Source organism: Schistocerca cancellata, chromosome 4 (assembly GCF_023864275.1).
Source record: "Schistocerca cancellata isolate TAMUIC-IGC-003103 chromosome 4, iqSchCanc2.1, whole genome shotgun sequence".
In the NCBI taxonomy this organism is placed as follows: domain Eukaryota; kingdom Metazoa; phylum Arthropoda; class Insecta; order Orthoptera; family Acrididae; genus Schistocerca; species Schistocerca cancellata.
This window is the reverse complement of record NC_064629.1, coordinates 527,125,043-527,144,660: the sequence shown is the minus strand read 5'-3', so window position 1 is coordinate 527,144,660 and position 19,618 is coordinate 527,125,043. Positions and strand designations below refer to the sequence as shown.

At 39.5% G+C, this 19,618-nt stretch overlaps 1 protein-coding gene across 1 annotated transcript in view; it reads right to left on the bottom strand.

Annotated features, from left to right (window-relative positions):
- LOC126183490 (dedicator of cytokinesis protein 7) overlaps positions 1 to 19,618 on the bottom strand; it is a 266,895-nt gene that overhangs the window by 12,328 nt on the left and 234,949 nt on the right. Inside the window, exons 35-37 of the mRNA XM_049925523.1 lie at positions 17,041 to 17,221; positions 7,011 to 7,156; positions 6,325 to 6,451 (exon numbers count right to left, since the gene is read on the bottom strand). Coding sequence (XP_049781480.1) covers positions 6,325 to 6,451; positions 7,011 to 7,156; positions 17,041 to 17,221 — 454 coding nt within the window. The remainder of the gene's footprint in view (positions 1 to 6,324; positions 6,452 to 7,010; positions 7,157 to 17,040; positions 17,222 to 19,618) is intronic.

The following is a 19,618-nucleotide window of genomic DNA, read 5'->3' as shown; positions in this document are numbered from 1 at the left end:
GAGCATACAGCATTGTGGGCCAGGAGTCCCCCAGTTGGGGAAGTTCGGCTGCCGAGCGCAAGTTATTGCATTCGATACCACATTGGGCGACTTGCACATCGGAGATGGGGATGAAATGATGAGGACAACACAACATCCAGTCCCTGAGTGGAGAAAATCTCCTGCCCCAGCCGGGAATCGAACCCGGGCCCCTTGGCATGGCATTCCGTCGTGCTGACCACTCAGCTAACAGGGGTGGACTTGAAAACATGGTAAAGGTTGAATAAAACTACCTTTTGTTGCAACTGGTTGGCTATTTGGATTCAGTTACTTACCTCTAACCATTGCTGAAGTGAGGCCATGTTCAACATGTTAAAATTAAACTACATTAAATTTACTACAAAAAAGTTCCTATTCATTTTTTCCCTAGGACTAATAGTTTGCACTATATAGGGGATAAAAAATTTCAGATTATTAAAAATATTGTTTTAATGGTATAAAATTAATATTCATCTTTGGGGGGAGTGGAGTACAAGTGCAAGGGAAGGTAGGTCGCTGGAATATCTTCATGCATTTCCCTCGTTCATAGTCTGCAAACTGAAGATCGAGTGGGTGATTCCCCACTCCATCTACCCCACTACATCACAAGAAGCAACTACAGCATTTCATGTAGTCACACGAACACTCCGCAGAGCGCCTTATGAATGACTGGTGATGCAGTGTGCCGACATGCCCAGGGATGTTTATTTTCTACAAAATGTGTAAAATTACATGGAATGCAGATATATGTTATTCATAACACTAACACAAGAAATGCATATGGACAGAATATATGTAAATCCCTGCATACTGATCTACACTGCTAGAGGGGAACTTGGTTCTTAGTCACCTTGTACAGCAGCTACATGTCCAGCTCAATATTCAGTTTACAGAGAGACTACAGCTTCCCAGCATTTCCTGTCCAGTCCAGTCCTCTTGTGTTAATATAGTGAATTTATTTGCAATTAATTAAGTGAGTACTTATTCACAGTTGTTAAGTGAGCTATTATGCAAAAAAGCTCAACAGCTGGAGCTGTCTACCACAGCGAAGAGACTGTCACAAGTGTACAGTTACCAATTCAATCCCTTTCCAACCAACACTATGAAGGTCACTGACAACACCACACTTACAAATTAATCTCGTGTCAGCCACAGTTTACAGGAAGGTATTTTACATAAAACCTTACTTAACATCTGCAAAAAGTACTCATTTAGTAAACTAAAAATAACTCATCTATATTAACAAAAGCTCACTGAAGTTGTTTTGACAACTCATATAAGAGAACTGGACAAGAAATGCTGGGGAGGTATAGCCTGTGTGAAACTGAAAAGCGAGCAGTGCTCATAATGGGGGAGTTGCCTTTCCTGGAAGAACACTACAGCTGGTGTACAGGGCGATTAATAATCAATTTGCCCTCTAGAAGTGTACATCAGTATGCAGAGATTTATGTATATTCTGTCCATATGTGTTTCTTGTGTTAGTGTTAATAGTAAGACATATCTGCTTTCCATGTAATGTTCATGCATTCAGTGGAAAATAAACAACCCCCGGACAAGTCCATGCCCTGTGTCGCCAGTCATTCTTAAAGTGCGCTGGGAAGGGTCGGTGTAACTAAGTGGAACATTCTCTAGTTGCTTCTCGTGATATAGTTGTGTAGATGGAGTGGGGAATCACCTGCTAGATCTTCAGTTTGCAGATCTATGATGGAGAGAAATGCATGAACACAATCCATTGATCTACCTTCCCCTGCACTTTTATCCCCACAATCTCCCCTCCCCCTTCTTACACCCGTAACACACAATGTATCCCTTAATACAGTTCTACTGTACTTAGACAGGGTCCACACAATTAATATTAATAATGTCTCCATTTAAAGATAAACATGAAATTTTCTACTGTTAAAATAAAATTATTACTAATCAGTGATTTTTACATCCCATGCAAAACAGAAACTTTAGTCATAGACAAAAAAGTAAGTAAGACCTTTTTTGTATGAAATTTAATGTAGTTTAATTTTGTACTGACAAGGGAACATCCCCATCGCACCCCCCTCAGATTTAGTTATAAGTTGGCACAGTGGATAGGCCTTGAAAAACTGAACACAGATCGATCGAGAAAACAGGAAGAAATTGTGTGGAACTATGAAAAAATAAGCAAAATATACAAACTGGGTCGTCTATGCATAAGATAAACAATATTAAGGGGGATGTGAGGCGAGGAGCTCCGTGGTCCCGTGGTTAGCGTGAACAGCTGCGGAACGAGAGGACCTTGGTTCAAATCTTCCCTCGACCGAAAATTTTAACTTTTTATTTTCAGTTTATGTGAAAAACTCTTATGTTTTCATCACTTTTTTTGGAGTGATTATTACATCCACAAGAAAACCTAAATCGGGCAAGGTAGAAGAAACTTTTCACCCATTCGCCAAGTGTACTAGTTAGGTGGGTCGACAACATATTCCTGTCATGTGACGCACATGCTGTCACCAGTGTCGTACACAAAATATCAGACGTGTTTTCCTGTGGAGGAATCGGTTGACCTATGACCTTGCGATCAAATGTTTCCGGTTCCCATTGGAGAGGCACGTCCTTTCGTCAACTAATCACACGGTTTTGCGGTGCGGTCGCAAAACACAGACACTAAACTTATTACAGTGAATAGAGACGTCAATGAACGAACGGACAGATCATAACTTTGCGAAAATAAAGAAAGCAAAATTTTCAGTGGAGGGCAGATTTGAACCAAGGACCTCTCGTTCCACAGCTGTTCACGCTAACCACGGGACCACAGCGCTCCTCGCCTCACATTGCCCTTAATATTGCCTATCTTACGCATGGATGACCCAGTTTGTATATTTTGCTTATTTTTTCATAGTTCCACACAACTTCTTCCTCTTTTCTCGATTGATCTGTGTTCAGTTTTTCAAGGCCTATCCATTGTGCCAACTTATAACTAAATCTGAGGGGGGTGCGATGGGGATGTTCCCTTGTGAGAAACATTATCATTAGAAGACACTAATTTTGAGTTAATTGAGAAAAACATAAAAAAGTGATCCTTAAATGCCCCCTACCCCTACCCCTACCCCAACACTCCCACTCCACTGGTCATGATTTTTATTTAGTGTGTTATTCACAACACTTGCTCCTATCACTGTGCAGAAATCAGCAACTGCATGATTTTATTCTCATAATTTCCCTTTCCCTTCGATGACTGGACTATACTGGGCAGATACGCCATCCATGGGTGCAGACAATATGGGAGCAATTTTCTGGTATAGAAAAGATAACAGCTATCAAAATGCAGGTACTTTTGGTGGTCAATGGGCTTGATACAGACAGATGTGTGGATGGAGCCATCAGAGAGGTGAGGCCAATGTCCAGGGAGGTGGCACGTTGAGCTGAGGAAGATCACATGAAGATAATGGGAGAAAAGGTGTTGAGGCTGTGGAGGAATGAGGATAGTGTCTCTCCACCTTCGGTTCAGACCCTGAAGGTATCACAAATGAACCTGAACCAGACAAGGGTTTTGGGAAGCTATGAAGGTTTCCTTTAGATGGTACACAAACATATTGGCATAACAGGGTGCCCTGCAGGTGCCCACGGCCAAGCAGTAGAGTTGTTTTATGTTTTCCACTTAAAGGAGAAGTCGTCTACTACTACTACTACTACTACTACTACTACTACTACTACTTCTTGGCGCTACTGCTCTTGTAGGGCCTTGGTCTCACAGACAACCTCCACCCACTCTTTTCTGCTGGCTGCCTTGGCTCTCCATCTTTTCACTCCCATCCTTCTCAAGTCCTCCTCCGGTTGTCTAGCCATCTGATCCTTGGTCTGCCCCTTATATGACATCCACCAGGTTTTCCTTTGAAAACTTTCTTTACTGTGCTGTTCTCCACCATTCTTTCTACATGTCCCAACCAACATAGTCTATTACTCTTTATTTCAGTCATGATATCTGGTTTTTTGTACAACTCTCTGATCTCCTCATTATTTCTGATGCTCCAAAAACCCCTATCGTTCACTGGCCCGTAGATTTTCCTAAGTATCTTCCTTTCCCATCTCAGCAACGACTCCTCATCATTTTGTGTCATAGTCCAAGTCTCTGAACCATACATCACCACAGGTCTGACTACTGTATGATACACAGTCAGCTTCAGATTCCTACTAAGGCATCTTGCTTTAAACACTTTAACCAGTGCAAAGTAGCTCCTGTTACCAGCTGCAATCCTTGCATGTACTTCTTCTCTCGTATCATTATTCACAGTTACCAGTGACCCAAGATATTTAAAGCTTTCACAGCATTCATATTCTTTTCCGTTCAAAGTCATGCTTCTTTCTCCTTCACTATATCTTTAACTAGATGTTGCCATATACTTGGTCTTTGACTGATTAATGGTCAGCCCCATCTCCGCACAATATCTTTCTACTTTTTCAAGCTTTTCTTCCAGGTCCTGCTTCCTCCTGCATAACAAATCAATATCATACGCATAAGCAAGCTCATGAGTCATTCTATTAAACAGTGTTCCCCCAGGGTTGTTGTTTTGTGTCTTTCACATTACACTCTCCCAGGCGACATCAGACAGAATAGCAAAGAGCACATCACCCTGCCACAGTCCTTAGTTAACTTCAAATGCTTTTGATAAAATGCCCTTCTCAAAGTCATTTGAACCAATCTTATCAGTTTGTTAGGGACTCTTTTCTCTTGCATTGCCCTCCAAAGTTGATCCCTTTTGATACTATCATAAGCTTGTTTGAAGTCAATGAACAGCTGGGGGTATCAATGTTGTACTCATAACATTTTTCAAGGATCTGTCTGATAGTGAAAATCTGGTCTGTAGTGTATCTATTAGTTCTGAAATCACACTGGTAGTCTCCTAGATACTCTTCTACGTATGTCCTTAACCGCCCAGCCATGATTTTTCCTAATACTTCATATACTACACAGAGTAGTGCAATTCCTCTATAATTCCTGGAGTCAGCTTTGTCATGTTTCTTGGGCATAGGGCAGAGTATTGCTGTACCCCACAGTTTCGGTATATTTTCTTTGTGCCATATTTCCACTATAACCTCATGCAACACCCTTACTAGCTTTTCCTCCACCATAATTTATCATTTCTGCTGTGATATTGTCTTCTCCTGGAGCTTTATTGTTTTTAAGAGTCTTGATACTAACTTTAACTTCTTCCAGTGTGGGTTCTGCTACTGATCCCTGGTGCTCTTCATCTCTGTTTACTTCCTTCTCTGCCATACCGGCATCAACCCCACCTTCGTTTTCCGATTCTGCATTCAGTAGTTCACTAAAATACTCCACCCATCTGTCTAAAATCTCCTCTTTTCTTCCAATCAGATTTCCCTCCTTATCTTTACAGAAAACTGCTCTGGGTTGGAATCCTTTCCTCATATCTTTAACCCTCATATAGAATTTCCTTGTTTCTTCTAACAGATCACTCCACTGTTTTTCAAATTCTCTCTTTTTCCTCCTAGATTCCTTATCTGCTTCCCTTCTCTCCTCCTGGTATTCTTCTACCATACCTCTATCTCTCCTCTGCAGCTTTCTTTTTCTTACCTCGGTTCTTTCTTTTATCTTCCTCCTACAGGCTTCATCAAATCAGCTCTGGGTTCTCGATTGCTTCTTTCTCCTGAGTACAGTTTCAGCTGTCTCATATATTATTCCTTTAACCGTTTCCCATCTTTCAATATCCTCTCCTGTCCGCTCTTTGGCTTCATTAAGTCTATTTGTCAAGATAGTTTTATATTGTTGAACTGTATTTTCATCACTTTTTAACTTGGTATGATCAAACCTTGGAAAAGTCATTATGTGTAATTTGTTAGCTGTATAAGCACTGAGGTGGTGGGTTTAGAGTCAGAAGAATGTTGGGAGAGACAGGCCATGGGCATGGGGGATCTTGATGTATAAGGAGGTGGCAACAACAGTGACACGCAGGAATCCAAGTGATAATGGGGATAGGGATCATTGAGAGTCAGTGAAGGAAGTTGTTCATATCTATAATATGAGAGGCTAAGCTACGAGCAATTGGCTGGAGTTAAAATTCTTTCAGTGGGAGCATAGTAATCAGCTACAATGGATGATGGGGCAACCAGGATTGTTAGGTTTATGTACATGCAGAAGGTGTGTGTGTGTGTGTGTGTGTGTGTGTGTGTGTGTGTGTGTGTGTGTGTGAGAGAGAGAGAGAGAGAGAGAGAGAGAGAGATATGACTAACTACCTTTAAAATACTGTTTGAACACCAACACTAAATTTATACTCATATAAATGCATTAATGTTAAAACTATAAAAATAGCTCACCAATACAACCCTGTAGCACCATCTGCAATATCTTTGGATCTGGAGGTTCTTGATGTGTTGACTGTGCAAGTTCCATTGTTTTCTTCTGAATATCTTCAATAGCAACTTCAATAGGGGTTAAAATAATCTAAAAGTAAAGAAAATCATGTTTATATGGCAGAACATTGACAGTTAAGGTACTTTAAAATATATTCACCAGCAGTATACCCATCATTTTCTTTTCTCTTTATTTAAATCTAAGTTTATTGTTACAGCCAAAATATGAACATTATTCACATTTGCAACTTGCAGATTTGGACCCTGCAGATGTTCACTTTTTAACAATTTAACTGATTCTTCAGGGAGCAAATATGCTTATTTGTCAAGGCAATATGACTTTCCCTTCTTTTTTTATATCTAGACCAATGTGATATTGTCTTCTGCCATATTGACAGGTTTGAGAACATGTATTGCTATCACTGGCAGGATTTTTTTAAAACACCACTCCCTCCTATCTCTACTACTATAAAAATTGGTCAGTTATCATGATCAACCCAATATTTTATTATGAGCTATTATTACACATTTCTGGAAAATTAGTTTTGAGATTAACTATTTGGAATATGCAGGGCACATCACACAAGTCTAAATCACCTAAAAGTGTTACTTCTGGTAATCACTAACAGAACACAAATAGTTTGACATACCTGTTTTCTATCCACTACTTGTATACGAGTTTTAATGTATGGAAAATGGTTTGCGGTAGTTAGTATAGTCTTGCGTTTGTACTGCTCATGAAGTTCCCCATGAGCTCTTCCTCGAGGTGTGAATGGAGTTGCGTAGTAAAATCTTTCTAAAATGCAGAAAAAGTACAGGTTATATAACTATTTTCATATGAATTTTCAGGTAATGTATAATGTTTCTATGTACAAAAGCCTTTATAAAATGTGTAAAGCATTTACATTTAATTCTGTTCTGAACTCTCAAATATTAACTTCAATTGTGCTGAATAGAGCATTATATATGGTATTCCAAATACCTTAGTGTTGGTATGCCATTCAGCCATTTCATTATCGCGCACGCACGCACACACACACACACACACACACACACACACACACACACACACACACACACACACACACAGAGGAGAATAATTGCCTAAACTACTCTGTGTGCACTGTAATTAGTCTAATTTTGTTGCCGTGATCCTTCTGGTTGTGATATGTAAGAGGGTCGTGTATATTCCTAGATTCGTCACTTGAAGTTGCTCCTAGGAATTTTCTAAGCAGCTTTTCATGGGATATTTTGCATCTATCTCAATGCACCTCACAGTTCAGTTCTTTCAGCATCCCTATGACTCTCCCATTAGTCAAAAAAATCTGTGACCAGTTGTACTGCCATTCTTCGTATACATTCAATATCCCCTGTTAGTCCAATTTGGTAAAGATCCCACAGACTTTAGCAATATTCTAGGATGGATCACATGAGGGTTTTGTACACAGTCTTCTTTGTAGACTAACTGCATTTCCCTAGTATTCTAACAATGAACCACAGTCAGCTGCCAGCTGAGCTATGTGATTTACATCTACATCTACATGATTACTCTGCAATTCACATTTAAGTGCTTGGCAGAGGGTTCATCGAAGCACAATCATACTATCTCTCCACCATTCCACTCCCGAACAGCGCGCGGGAAAAACGAACACCTAAATCTTTCTGTTCAAGCTCCGATTTCTCTTATTTTATTATGATGATCATTCCTACCTATGTAGGTTGGGCTCAAAAAATATTTTCGCATTCGGAAGAGAAAGTTGGTGACTGAAATTTCGTAAATAGATCTCGCTGCGATGAAAAACGTCTTTGTTTTAATGACGTCCATCCCAACTCGCATATCATATCTGCCACACTCTCTCCCCTATTACATGATAATACAAAACGAGCTGCCCTTTTTTGCACCCTTTCGAAGTCCTTCGCCAATCCAACCTGGTAAGGATCCCACACTGCGCAGCAATATTCTAACAGAGGACGAACGAGTTTAGTGTAAGCTGTCTCTTTAGTGGACTTGTTGCATCTTCTAAGTGTCCTGCCAATGAAACATAACCTTTGGCTTGCCTTCCCCGCAATATTAACAATGTGGCCTTTCCAAGTGAAGTTGTTCGTAATTTTTACACCCAGGTACTTAGTTGAATTGACAGCCTTGAGAATTGTACTATTTATCATTTCATTTCATTTCATATCCTTACAAATTGTTACACCCAGGTATTTGTATGAGTTGACTGATTCCAGCTGGAGCTCATTGATATTGTAGTCATAGGATACTTACTTTCTTTTTGTGAAGTGCAAAATTTTACATATCTGAATATTTTAAGCAAGCTGCCAATATCTACACCACTTGGAAATCTGCTCAATATTTGACTGAAGATTTGTGCAGATTTTTTCAGACAGTACTTCACTACAGATAATCGCATCATCTGCAAAAATCTGGCATTACTAATATTATGTGCAAGGGCATTAATATACAACACGAACAGCAAGAGGCCCAATACACTTCCCTGGAGATGTGTCTCCATCCAATGTAACATGCTGTGTCCTCCCCACCAAGAAATCCTCAACCTACACTACTGGACATTAAAATTGCTACACCAAGAAGAAATGCAGATGATAAACAGGTATTCATTGGACAAATATATTATACTAGAACTGATATGTAATTACATTTTCACACAATTTGGGTGCATAGATCCTGAGAAATCAGTAACCAGAACAGCCACTGCTGGCCATAATAACGGCCTTGATACATCTGGGCATTGAGTCAAACAGAGCTTGGATGGCGTGTACAGGTACAGCTGCCCATGCAGCTTCAACACGATACCACAGTTCATCAAGAGTAGTGACTGGCGTATTGTGATGAGGCAGTTGCTCGGCCACCATTGACCAGACGTTTTCAATTGATGAGCGATCTGGAGAATGTGCTGGCCAGGGCAGCAGTCTAACATTTTCTGTATCCAGAAACGCCCATACAGGACCTGCAATATGTGGTCGTGCATTATCCTGCTGAAATGTAGGGTTTCGCAGGGATCGAATGAAGGGTAGAGCCACGGGTCGTAACACGTCTGAAATGTAACGTCTACTGTTCAAACTGTCGTCAATGTGAACAAGAGGTGACCGAGACGTGTAACCAATGGCACCCCATACCATCACGCCGGGTGATACGCCAGTATGGCGATGACAAATACACGCTTCCAATGTGTGTTCACCGCGATGTCACCAAACACACATCCGACCATCATGACGCTGTAAACAGAACCTGGATTCATCCGAAAAAATGACATTTTGCCATTCGTGCACCCAGGTTCGTTGTTCAGTACACCATCGAAGGCACTCCTGTCTGCGATGCAGCATCAAGGGTAACTGCAGCCATGGTCTCCAAGCTGATAGTCCATGCTGCTGCAAACATCGTTGAACTGTTCGTGCAGATGGTTGTTGTCTTGCAAACATCTCCATCTGTTGACTCAGGGATCGAGACGTGGCTGCACGATCCGTTACAGCCATGTGGATAAGATGCCTGTCATCTAGACTGCTATTGATACGAGGCCATTGGGATCTAGCATGGCGTTCCGTATTACCCTCCTGAACCCACCGATTCCATATTCTGCTAACAGTCATTGGATCTCGACCAATGCGAGCAGCAATGTCATGATATGATAAACCACAATCGGGATAGGCTACACTCTGACCTTTATCAAAGTCGGAAACGTGATGGTACGCATTTCTCCTCCTTACACGAGGCATCACAACAATGTTTCACCAGGCAACGCCGGTAAACTGCTGTTTGTGTATGAGATATCGTTTGGAAACTTTCCTCATGTCAGCACATTGTAGGTGTCACCACTGGTGCCAACCTTGTGTGAATGCTCTGAAAAGCTTATCATTTGGATATCAGAGCATCTTCTTGCTGTGGGTTGAATTTCGCATCTGTAGCACGTCACCTTCGTGGTGTAGCAATTTTAATGGCCAGTAGTGAAGTTACAAATCTAACTTGACATCCCATATGACTGGACTTTTGATACTAAGGACAGGTGTGGTAATGAGTGAAATGTCTTTCAGAAGTCAATAAACACTGCATCTACCTGACTGCATTGATCCATGGCATTCAGGAAGTCATGGGAGGAAAGTGGGAGTTGCGTTTCACATGTTCAGAGTTTTCCGAATATATGCTGGTCTGCATGGAGGAGGTCATTCTATTTGCTACATCTCATTATTTAAAAAAATATTTTTTTTAAAATGAAATACAAGATTTATGAGATGATATAAATGTGGATGCATAACTTAACCATTATCAGTATATCATTTGCATTATTAACATTAAACAAGTAATTAATAATAATATAACACAATGATAAAAAGTTCGACTATAGCAGAGAACATTTTTTATCCATAGGAACCGTTTTTAACAACAGAAATTATTTTTAGTTCTTCTTGCAGAAAATTTTCCTAATGCTATGTAATTTACTGTCTGAACTGCTTTTAGATTTGGATTGGAGATATTAAACACCAGAATTCCAACACTAGGTACAGGATTTAAGTTTATTCCTAAAATAAGAAATTCATGTGTATTACAAGAAAACGGACAAGAGATACTTATGTTAATGATATGAATGATTTGTTCAAATTATTTGCAGATGAAAGTGACCTGTTCAAATTTTTTTACTTGAACTGCATATGGAACTATGAAATTAGAAGTTAAGTGCGAAACATATAACTGCCCTGTGTCACACTTAAAACAATAATATAGCAATAAAGGGGGGTGGGAGGTTCTACTTTCTTTATAATTTATACTGATTTTCCAGTCTTTTTCCATCATGATTATGTTACTGACTAAAGTGCACTCTTTATCTCTTTGAGTTTTTGAGCTCAGTATATGTTCATAGATTGTACAAGAGATGAAAGTCAAGTATAATGAGTGGCAGTTTTGTGGACCACGTATGCTGCCCTTCTTGTAGATGAGTATGACCTGCGCTTCCTTCTAACAATGGGCACAGTTTGGTCCCCCCACCCTTCCCCCCATGGGATCTTTAGTATATTATGGTAAGAAGTAGGGCTAACTCATAAGGGGAGGCCACGACGTTTGGAATGTGGATTTACTGTAAACTTCGCACACTCGTAGTACTTCACGCGGACAACAAAATGTGTAAGCAGTAGCGCGTACTTCTCAAGCGTTACTGAGAAAATGTCAAGATAATTTCGGTCGTCGAATATATATCTGTGCGTGGCCATTTTAACCACGAAGTGGCTGCAGCCAAGTGGTGACGGCACGGTAGCTCAGCGTGTTCAGTCAGCGAGTTAGCTTCCCTTTCTAATAAAAAAACTGAGCGAACGGATGAATGAACAAACTTAATGGGTGTCATTGGACTCCGCCCTGAACAAATTCTGCGAACAATATAGAACAAAATATATTCTTTAAAAGTGTTTGGCATTCAAGCCGCTGAATCGAGTTCTGTTCGTCAGCTTTTTTTTTTCTTTACTATTTATATTACAATTGATATAATGGGAAAAATATGTGTAACTTTTCTTAAATTTACAATGTTATTTGGCAGTCTACTAATTTTTATTATCACAAATAATATAATAATCATAACTCAAATGGCTCTGAGCACTATGGGACGTAACATCTATGGTCATCAGTCCCCTAATAATCATAACTATTGACTAGTAAACAACCAAACGCATAAAGTGATACTGAAAATGTATGCTTGTCTGTGTCTTCAAAACTGTTCGTATTTAATCGAAAGAGAACGAGAAATTGCTTCTTGGAAGACCATATTAAAACACACTCTATACTGCACAACAAATTACCAGCCCGATTTTTAAGGAAATCGCTGCGTTATGCACGATTTGCTTCCAAACTATCTGAAAAAGAGGTTTTTGAAAATGTTAACATGGTTTGTTTTTCCACACAAAATGTCAAAAGACCTTGCGTATGCGGTGCTGTTTAACTTTATGTTTTCCATGATTTTACGAAAAATACCATCCTGCAACTTGTACTCGTAATGTCGAAAGCGACGATTAATTGTACATCTTTCGAAAGCCGTCTGTGCCAGTCAAAACTTGGAGGTAACAAGTCATTTCAGGCTCCTTCTAGGTATAAGGGATTTCTCAAATCACGGGCAAGCATACATTTTCAGTATGACTTTATGCATTTGGTCATTTACAAGTCGATAGTTATGATTATTACATTATTTGTGATAGTAAAAATTAGTAGACTGCCAAATAACATTGTAACTTTAATAAAATTTCATCCGATTACATGTATTTTCCCCATTATATCAATTGTAATATAAATAATAAAGAAAATGACTGTGATGAAAATATAAATAAAAACTGACGAACGGAACTCAATCCAGCGGCTTGAGCGTTAAACACTTTTAAAAAAAATTTGTTCTATATTGTTCGTTGAATTTCTTCAGGGCGGATGTCCGATGACACCCATTCAGTTTGTTCGATGATCCGTTCGCTCAGTTTTTTTATTATGAAGGGTAACTAATGGTCTGATCGAACACGCTGAGCTACCGTGCCGACACCACTTGGCTGCAGCCGCTTCACAGTTAAATTGGCCACGCACAGATATATATTCGACGACCAAAATTATCTTGCGATTTTCTCAATAACGCTTGAGAAGTACATGCTACGGCTTACAAATTTTGTTGTCCTCATGGAGTACTACGATTGTACGAAGTTTGCAGTAAATCCGCATTCCAAACGTCATTGCCTCCCCTTGTCAGTAGCAAATCTGATATAGAATCTGACAGGGACTTCATCGGGCCCAGGAGCTTCATTTAATATTAACAATTGCAGCTGTTTCACAATGCCACTGAATGTAATATCTATTTCACTCATCCTTGCAGTGTTACAAGAATTAAACTGGCAATAATCCTGGATTTTCCTTTGTAAGGTGACATTTTAAAACAGAGTTCAGCATTTCTGCTTCTGGTCTGCCACCCACAACTTCAGTTTCTGTCTCATCCATTAATGTATACACACTAACTTTTGTGCTACAAAAATCCTTTACATATGTCCAGAATTTCTTCGGATTTTGAGAGAGATCTTTCAATAATATTCTGCTATGGTAGTCACTGAAGGCTTCAAGCATTGGCCTCTTGACAGCCAAATGTTTAATTCAAAATCTCTCTATTTAAAGCTTTATGTTCTTTCTTCACTTAATATTCAGTAGTCTGTCTCTTTAGCAGTTTCTTTACAATGACTGTATACAATGGAGGGTCCTCTTCATCATGAGCTGTTTTACTGGGTACATAACTATACAGTACATGGCCAACTATTCTTTTAAACCTGAGTCATAGTTCCTCTACATGCTGATGTTCTGAACTAAAAGTTTAAAGTTTCTCACTGAGATACAACACTATAACCTTTTTATCTAGTTAACAGAACATACAAATCTTTCTGCTTGTTTTAGTTGCTCTTTGTCCTTTGTTAGTCATTGTTGCTACAATCACCGAATACCAATTTCAATGTGAGCATTCTCAAGGACGTCAGGTCTATTTATTGCAATTGGGTACAATATATTTTCATCATGAGTTGGGTTCCCAACTACATGTGCTACGTAGTTTACAGAGAAGGCATATAATAATGTCATGCAGTATCTCTTCTTATGCTTACCACTAATAGAACTGTAATCATCCCAACTGATCATTGTGTAGCAGCCCAAAGCTCTAGTAGCATGGAAAGCAGCTCAGAACCAAAATCAGTTCACAATCATGGTGTGCTGCAGGTCGACGCCCCCACAAGCCTGCTTCTGCATCAACCTTTCTCTGGGTGCCAACAAGCTTGGATGTCAGGAAGATTCTGCAGTATGATTGACTATCACATGACAAATGCCAGACCCTGGTCTTTGGCCTCTGTTCCAATGATTTCCAGGTGACAAAGAGACACAGCTCTTCTGCAAAGTCAGCGTAAGGTGGGGGGGGGGGGGGGGGGGGAGGGGGCAGGGCATATCTTTGGATCTTATATTAATACTTCTGGGTCTCCAACAACTATCATTACGTGGACTGGATGGAGAGTTGCCAAAAAAACAACCTTGTGTGCACACCACACACAGTCTGTTACCTGGGTAGCAGCCTCTGATGTGTAGTGCACACCTGACCATTTAGGGGGATAGGGGGACCCTACAGTTTTCAACACTACAGCACAAGTCTAGGAAGTCACAGCCTAGCTTGTCAAAGAACCTTTGCAGTCTCTGCTTCAAGCTTCCCACTTAACCCAACCCGAGGACCATGATCAGCTCTGGAGACAATGATGCAAATGCAAGCTTCATTGCAATTCTGTGAGAAGGCTGATCTTCTCAATCTTCTCTGCCAATTGCTGGAATGATCTTAGTATGACCTCAGCATCCAGACAATCTGCACAGTTTGTCCCAATGTGCACCACAATCGGCAGTTGGTTGCACTCTGGTCCCTCAATGTTTGCTGGAATAGACACTCTAACATGTTGAATGAGGCCTCTAATCACTTGGGCACACTTTTGTATCCATTTCACAGACAGCTTCTGGTTTCATGTCATTTATCTGCCTGAAAACAAAATATATAATCCTTTTGCCTGTGGAAATAGTAATGACACCATGTAAAACATTTCTGATGGATTCTTCTGGAATGCTTTGTGAGCATACAATTTGAACCAAATACTTTGAAAAGATATAAAGAGAACACACTGAAAAAGCAGGACTTAGCATTACATCTACAAAACTTTTACAGTAACCCTTACAATATTTACTTTACGTTCACGCCTAATCATTTCTACTTCTTGAAGTCCCTTTCATCAGTAACGTGGCTGATTATCATAATTTGCAGCAATTCACATTTTCCAATATTTGCAAACCACAGCAGAATGAAATGGGAACAACAAGAATGACAACGCATATGAGAATCACATACTTATTGACAAAATTAGACTCATAGTCAGCAGATGATAAGATGACAAAAATTCTGTATGCATTGGGTTGATTATTAAAATGGATGTTAATCATTCCCTTGTAGCCAGTCTAGAAGACACCGGAAATCTTTCACATAAAGGGGGAAGAAACAGGGAAACATTTGTAGAAGTGACACGACCTAAAAACACCATTTGTCTTAGGACAAGAGGAAATGAAATAATTTACAATTTCTTCCTATAATACAGCTCATTATTCCAAACTGAGTAAACCTTTGTATAACATCTTCAAATAAAATGAAGTCTACATTAGTTACATATAATGACAATCAAAGCTAAAAATGAAGTACAGTAATTTTAAAGATTATGTAAAATTAAACAAATAAACAAAAAATAAGATTCTGAATGAACAAAAGAACAATAAGAAGTTTTTTTTAAAAAAATAGCAAACTTCACAAAAAAACTGATGCGTGACACAAAAATGGGAATATTATCAGGGTACTGAAATATGAGGATAGTCTTACATAGTTAGGGTGTCAATATTTAGCACAAACTATCCTAGATGCACAGAAGACAGATGGAAAATTTAACTGCAACAATGTTGTTAAGTGCATGATCTCTAAATTGCACTTACCATATAGCATATGAGACATATGTTGATAAAACTTGTGATGTATGTCAAAATCTCTTAGAAAATGACTTTTTTCCCTACATGTCTGTCTCACTCTTAATATAGACAGCACATTTTAGTAGCTAAATATCAGTTCCTCATTCCAGGCTTGGCAGTTTCTCATTACTGTTGCCATTCCTAAGTACTTCAGTTTGTTAAAACAAAGTAGTTAATGAGGATTTCCCTAGTCTTCACAACATCCTGAGATCTGAGTGACCTGTCCTTTTTCAATCTTCCCAAACCCTTCCATCTCTCCTTCCTAAGGAATAAACTAACGGTTCCAAAAGCTACAATAATATAATCACCTTTGTATGTGTCTATCAGCAGTACTAAACATTTTGCCTGCTGAAGGATATCAGTTCTGTCTCAGTTTATTAATTTTCCCTACTCTCTGTCACTTGCAAATTAATTTTACAGAGTTTAAAGAAACAATTCACATTTACTGGAATTTTTCACATTAATGGAACACTATAAATAGCCATGATAACATACATCCTTGCCTCTTATCAGAGGCACTGAAAGTATTGGAGAAGCAGAAATAAGAAATGACAACATTTTTGCCACATGAATGTAATGGGAACAATATCCAATTTATTCTGTAGTCGATTTTGGCATGTTCTGCTATTCTCAAGTGGTTTTAAAGTGCTTTGAGCATGGCCATAACCTAAAAGTGAACCACAATACACCAAAACATTTGACACCATCAAAGTTCATGACCATACATTGGCTCATCAAATGAAGCATGTGATATATCTTCACTCACAATGTAGAAAATACTGTTATGAAGGTGAGAAAAACAACATATTGATTAAAGTTGTACAAGACTATCACTGAGGACAGAATCACATGCTATACTTGATGATCCTAGGTGCAGTTATAAAATATCATGTCGTCATGTATTTTTCCACATTGAAGTTTGACTTTGGTTTATGACTTGTTCTTGGGCACTTTGAAACCACCTGAGAATGGCATACAAGCCAAAATCATGGTGGAATAAAGTGGCCATCCTGCTTCTTACAACCAGGTGCAAAAATACAATTATTTCATAAAATCAGTGCAAGTGTGTTGCCAATCAGAACAAAAACAGAAATGAGCAGATATTGTGTAACTCGTTAGCTACTCACTGATGTTAAAATTTCTGTCGAAGTACGTTACTCGGTATCTCATTTCATAAGACTCAAAATAAGGCTCCACATATGTTATCTGAATATAAGCTTTTTCTGGGTTCAAACTGCTCAAATCTACAGCTTTTGAGTCTTTTATAATGACAATGTTTTCAGATCCAAATCTTTCAGCATAGAAATTCTGAAACAAAAAGAAATTAAAAACCTATAATAAAATTTATTTCACAAAGGTGCAATAAAAAATCTTAACATGTAGTTTTTGAGGTATGGAAATCAGCCGGATTTGGTTCAAATCTGCATGCCAGATAAACATGCTTGGCAGACTGAGTATGGTTTTCACACAGTTTTTCTGAATCTATTTGGGCAAATACCAAGATGCTCCATCCTACAATAAAAAAAACAACACAAACCATTATAATACAAATATTCATAGTACTAATCTGTGAGAACAACAGGGTGGTTCCCACCTATAATCAAAGAAAAAGCAAATTGTTACAATATAAATATGCACAGTACAAAATTATTAAGTTTTACTCCCTTAGAGTAAGTGACAACTGCTCTGTGAAAGGAAGGCCATCTGGCTGCAAACTTTAAAAAAAAAAAAAATTTACACACACCACCACCATAATTGCCATAACATTGTTGGAATTGTTTCCTATTTTGTTAGTACAGTTTTACAGTGAAATTAAAGGGAAGAAATGTGGGAAAGAAGAAATGAACAATTGGAGGATGTAGCTACTAAGAGCAAAACATCACTGCATGGATATGTAGACAGGTAGAGCCACATAACAATACTTTACACAGCTACATGATGTTTTGGTATGGTTTACTAGTATTCGTCCATTTCTAATCATACTGAAACTCTAGATATATTTTAGCTTGTGGAGCTCAAAAATTCTTTCCTTTCCATCTAGTGGAATGAAATAGATAAATACAAAACTTTTTTTTCACCACCACCATTTGCAGTTCAAGGATTAGGCAACATAGCCTGTTGTGAAAAACATTCACAGATAACTGTAATGTAATTGAGAAAAAACTAAACTAAGTTTACAAGACGAGGCCAGCATAAGTGAGTCAAGTGGGAGCAAGTAATGATTATTTTTGAAAGAAAAATGACAAGTTGTCAGAGATTCTTAATGCTATAATTAGTTTCCTTTCATTTTATTCTTTTTTTTTTTTTTTTTGTTTTGGTTTTAGGGCACAAAACTGCTATGGTCATTAGCGCCTGGTCTGTGATTTAGGAAAAGGTAAAAAACGAAAATGGAAACCAGCAGCAATGGGAACGAAACTCAAAAAAATTGGTGAAACTAAAAGCAGAAAAAGAGCTTAAAAAACCACCACAGAAAGGGGTTGGTTGTCCCCAAAAAGAGCTTCAAATGACTGACGTCATCTCACTGGCACTAATAAACTCGAGAACACGATCGGCTGAGCGCGTGTCATCTGCTAAAATGGACGATATTTCAGGCGACAGCTGTAGATGGGCGCGTAGCGGAGTAAAATATGGGCACTCAAGTAAAAAGTGTCTTACCGTCCACAGCTGAGAGCAGTGGGGACAGAGTGGGGGAGGAACGCCGCTTAAAAGATGTTGATGGCTAAAAAGACAGTGCCCTATCTGGAGTCTAATTAAATTACCTCCTCCCGATGACGCGTTCCGGAGGAAGAGGTCCAAGCACAGGGAAGAGCTTTCACATCCCGCAATTTATTATGGGGAAGTGTCAACCAATGTGCATGCCATAAAAGAACAACAAGATGACATAAAACACTCTGTAGATTGGCGAAGGGAATCGTGCAAATAGCTGGCCGAAGAAGAGAGACTGCAGCCTTGGCCGCTATATCAGCTGCCTCATTTCCACAGATACCAACATGTCCTGGGATCCAGAGGAACGCCACCGAGACGCCCCACAAGTGGAGCAAGCGTAGGCAGTCCTGAATCCGGTGGACCAGAGGGTGGACAGGGTAGAGAGCTGAGAGAATCTGAACAGATAACATACTGTATCCGCTGATGGCGATGGATGTGTTGGACAGCCTGGAGAACAGCGTAAAGCTCCGCAGTATAAACCGAACACTGGTCGGGAAGCCGAAATCGAGTTGGGGTGTCACCAACAATATAGGCACTCCCTACACCAAACGATGTTTTTGAGCCACCAGTGTAAATAAATGTGGCATCCTTCATTTGTGCACATAGAGCAGAAAATGCCCAACGATAAACAAGTGAAGGGGTACCATCCTTGAGAAACTGACAAAGATCACGGAGTAGGCAGGTCTGGGGACGGAGCCAAGGCGGTGCTGTACCCCAAGTTGTCAAGAAAGTTTTAGGAAAGTGGAAGGAAAGAGAATGGAGCAGTTGACAGAAGCGGACTCCCAGTGGTAGTAGGGAGGAAGGGCGGCCTGCATACCCTAAATCCAAGGAGGCGTCGAAAAAAATGTCGTGGGCCAGATTAGCAGGCATGGAAGACAAATGGCTAGCATAACGACTTAGAAGGACAGCTCGCCGATTGGACAGCGGAGGTTCAGCAGTCTCAGCATAAAGGCTGTCCACAGGGCTGGTGTAAAAAGCTCCAGACACAAAACGTGATCC